Consider the following 3189-nt stretch of genomic DNA (forward strand, 5'->3'; position numbering starts at 1 on the left):
GCATAATTATATACAGTCCACTGTAACAAACATTGTCCAAACATTGGTCCACTCGAGCCGGATACAACGGCGAGGAAGCAAAAACGCATAGTCGGTGACACATAAGCAGCAAGACGACGACAAACAAGGTTAGGTGGCCACAACGCAGAGCGGTGGAATCGTTATCAAAAAACAGCTAAGTATCATACATTCTCATCACATCGTAAGCTGTTCGACATGAACAACGCNGACAAGAAAGAACAATTGAAAGCCCTCAATCGACAACGAGGCGCAATAAAGGCGAAACTCACATCGTTTCATCTTTTTATAGAAACATTAAAGGAAAATAGCGATAGAATAGAAGAACACGAAGTNATAAACTTGGAACAGAGGCTATGTCGAATCAAAGATTTGCTTTCTGATTACGATGCATGTCAGGCGGAAGTTGAGCAACTGGTAGAAGATGACGCACTGGAGGAGTGCTACAAACAGAGAGCAGATTTCGAAGCAAAGTTTTATCAGACAACGGCAAAAGCGCAAAGGCTTATCAACGAGCTAAAACCAGAGGAACTAATCACTAATCAGAACAATGCGGTAGCCTCCGACATTGAATCACAAATCACGGCTGCNCTGCATCGCAAAATCAAGCTTCCTCAACTAAAACTCCCACAGTTTGACGGATCATACGACAAATGGCCAGCATTTCACGATATGTTTAATTCCGTTATTCACTCAGATCAAAGAATCGATCCAATCGCGAAATTTCAGTATCTACAGAGTTCCCTAACGGGCGAAGCGTTGAAAGTTCTCGGTGGACTTGAGATCTCAGCAATAAATTATGAAGCGGCATGGGAGTTACTCATCAGGAGGTATCAGAACANTAATCTGATGATTCACAAACATATAGCAGGCCTAGTTGAGCAGCCGAAGATAACAAAGGAAAGCTATGAATCGTTACGCAAATTAGTGGANGCTGTTCGAGGTCACATGCGTGCTCTACTAGCGTTAAAACAACCAGTGAATCAATGGGGTAGCTTGTTGATATATTTGATTTCAGACAAGCTTGATGCGTCATCCAAAAGAGAGTGGGANAAAGAACTTGTAGAATGCAAGGAATTACCAGACATCGAGGGTTTCTTAGACTTTCTCGAGAAAAGATGTCAGCTCCTCGAGAAAATAAGCAAGCATCTTAAGACGCCCATTGAAACACAGTCAGCCAAAACGATAAGCAAAACAAGGGGCAATTCATCAACGCTCTCGCATACCGCAACAAACAGGGCAAAGTGTCCATCGTGCGAAGAAGAACACGGTTTATTTGCGTGCAAATCCTTCATCGATTTGCCGNTNAGTGCACGAATAGAACAAGTCAAAAGAAAGAAAGCTTGTTTAAACTGTTTAAGGTTAGGTCACATTGCAGTAAATTGCAAGTCACAAAAATGTCGCAAATGTGGAAAGTCTCATAACACGTTGCTGCATTTGGAAAGAGTGGAAAATCATGAAGAATTGAATAACAATAAAACACCAACGCAAGAAGCCCAAGCGGAAAGTAGGGAAACGCAGGAAATCGTATCAGCGCACGTCACAACAAGCAAGATCACACGTGTACTACCCACGGCAGTTGTCAAGATAATTGCAGGAAATGGACAAGTGCANAGATGCAACGTACTTCTTGATTCGGGCTCTCAATCCAATTTTATGACACTGGGCCTGTGCAACTCGTTAGGCCTTCGTACCGTCAAAACANATACCACAGTAACCGGCATAAGTCGAACAGAAACCAGAATCCAAGAGACAGCAAAGGCGACTATCAAGTCAACACACAGTGACTACAANGCAGAACTTGTGTTCATGATAGTTCCCAAAATCACGTCGTATTTACCCAGCGAGCCGTTGGATCTCGAGAAGACAAACGTCCCGAATAACGTTCCTCTTGCTGATCCATACTTCCACAAGCCGAAGAGAATACAGTTATTAATCGGTATTGATCTCTTTTGGGATTTGATTTGCTATGAGCCTACAGGGCATCCTTATTTGCATAAGACGAAACTGGGCTATATCGTCTCCGGAAANCTACAGCAGGAATGTGTCAACAATGCCTTACTAGCCTGCAATTTGTCAACCAACATAAGCGACGTTTCTCGTCAGTTAGAACGCTTTTGGGAGGTTGAAGAAGTATCACATAGCCGCATTCTATCGCCAGAAGAGCAGGCATGTGAGACACTTTTTCTTGAATCAACTAAGCGCGACAACAACGGTCGGTTTATCGTGTCCATTCCGTTCAAATCGTCTCCCGGCAAATTGGGTGACTCTAAAGAATTAGCCATACGACGGCTAAAGGCATTAGAGAGCAGATTGCAAAGAAATGAGGCCATGCGGCATCAGTACATAGACTTCATGAGAAAATATGAAGAACTAGATCATATGAGAAAAGTCGTCGATGATAGTCCTGCAACTCCATTGTATTATCTGCCTCATCACGGTGTGATGAAGGAAAACAGTCTCACAACAAAGTTACGCGTTGTTTTCAACGCTTCAGCACCTACGACAACGGGCCTATCGCTCAACGACATACAGATGGTTGGACCTACCATACAACAAGACTTGTTATCAATCCTTTTNTGTTTCAGGCAACATCCATACGTGGTGGGAGCTGATATCGCTATGATGTACCGTCAGGTGCTCATCGAACCGTCTCAATGCGTCTTTCAACGCATACTTTGGAGAGAAAATCCGTCCGACNCAGTTGAGACATACGAATTGCGTACGGTTACTTACGGAATGGCCTCCAGTGCCTTTCTGGCCATCAGGTGTTTGTTCAGCCTGGCTGAGGAGTATCAGGAATCCTTCCCCGAGGCGGCAAACATTGTACGCAAATCTATGTACGTAGACGATTTGTTGTTTGGAGCGCCATCACGTGCGGAGGCAGTTCGGCTCATTGACGACGTGACACGTATTTTGGCAACTGGGTGCTTTGAGTTGAGAAAGTGGGTATCCAACGACTCACAGCTACTAGAAGCAATCGGAAGATCCGGTGATAGTCACCAGTTCATCAAGCTNGGTGAGACTGAAACCACGAAAACTTTAGGATTATCATGGTCTGCTGGCAAAGACGAACTGATTTATCATGTCGCATTGGATGATGGCCACGAACCAGCCACGAAACGTTCTGTCTTGTCGCTAATAGCGCGGCTTTTTGACCCGTTGGGACTT

The 3189-nt window shown here is 44.2% G+C and overlaps 1 protein-coding gene across 1 annotated transcript; it reads left to right on the forward strand.

Moving 5' to 3' along the window:
* Positions 1–216: 216 nt before the first annotated feature.
* On the forward strand, positions 217–3142 carry LOC109863418 (the record flags this gene model as incomplete). The annotated part of the gene is made up of 1 exon (XM_020443680.1): positions 217–3142. A coding segment is annotated over exon 1 (2926 nt), but the record flags the coding sequence as incomplete, so codon positions are not given.
* Between the last annotated feature and the right edge of the window lie 47 nt (positions 3143–3189).

The sequence above is a fragment of the Pseudomyrmex gracilis genome, unplaced genomic scaffold (assembly GCF_002006095.1).
Source record: "Pseudomyrmex gracilis isolate BER0280 unplaced genomic scaffold, ASM200609v1 scaffold_4817, whole genome shotgun sequence".
Taxonomy (NCBI): Eukaryota; Metazoa; Arthropoda; class Insecta; order Hymenoptera; family Formicidae; genus Pseudomyrmex; species Pseudomyrmex gracilis.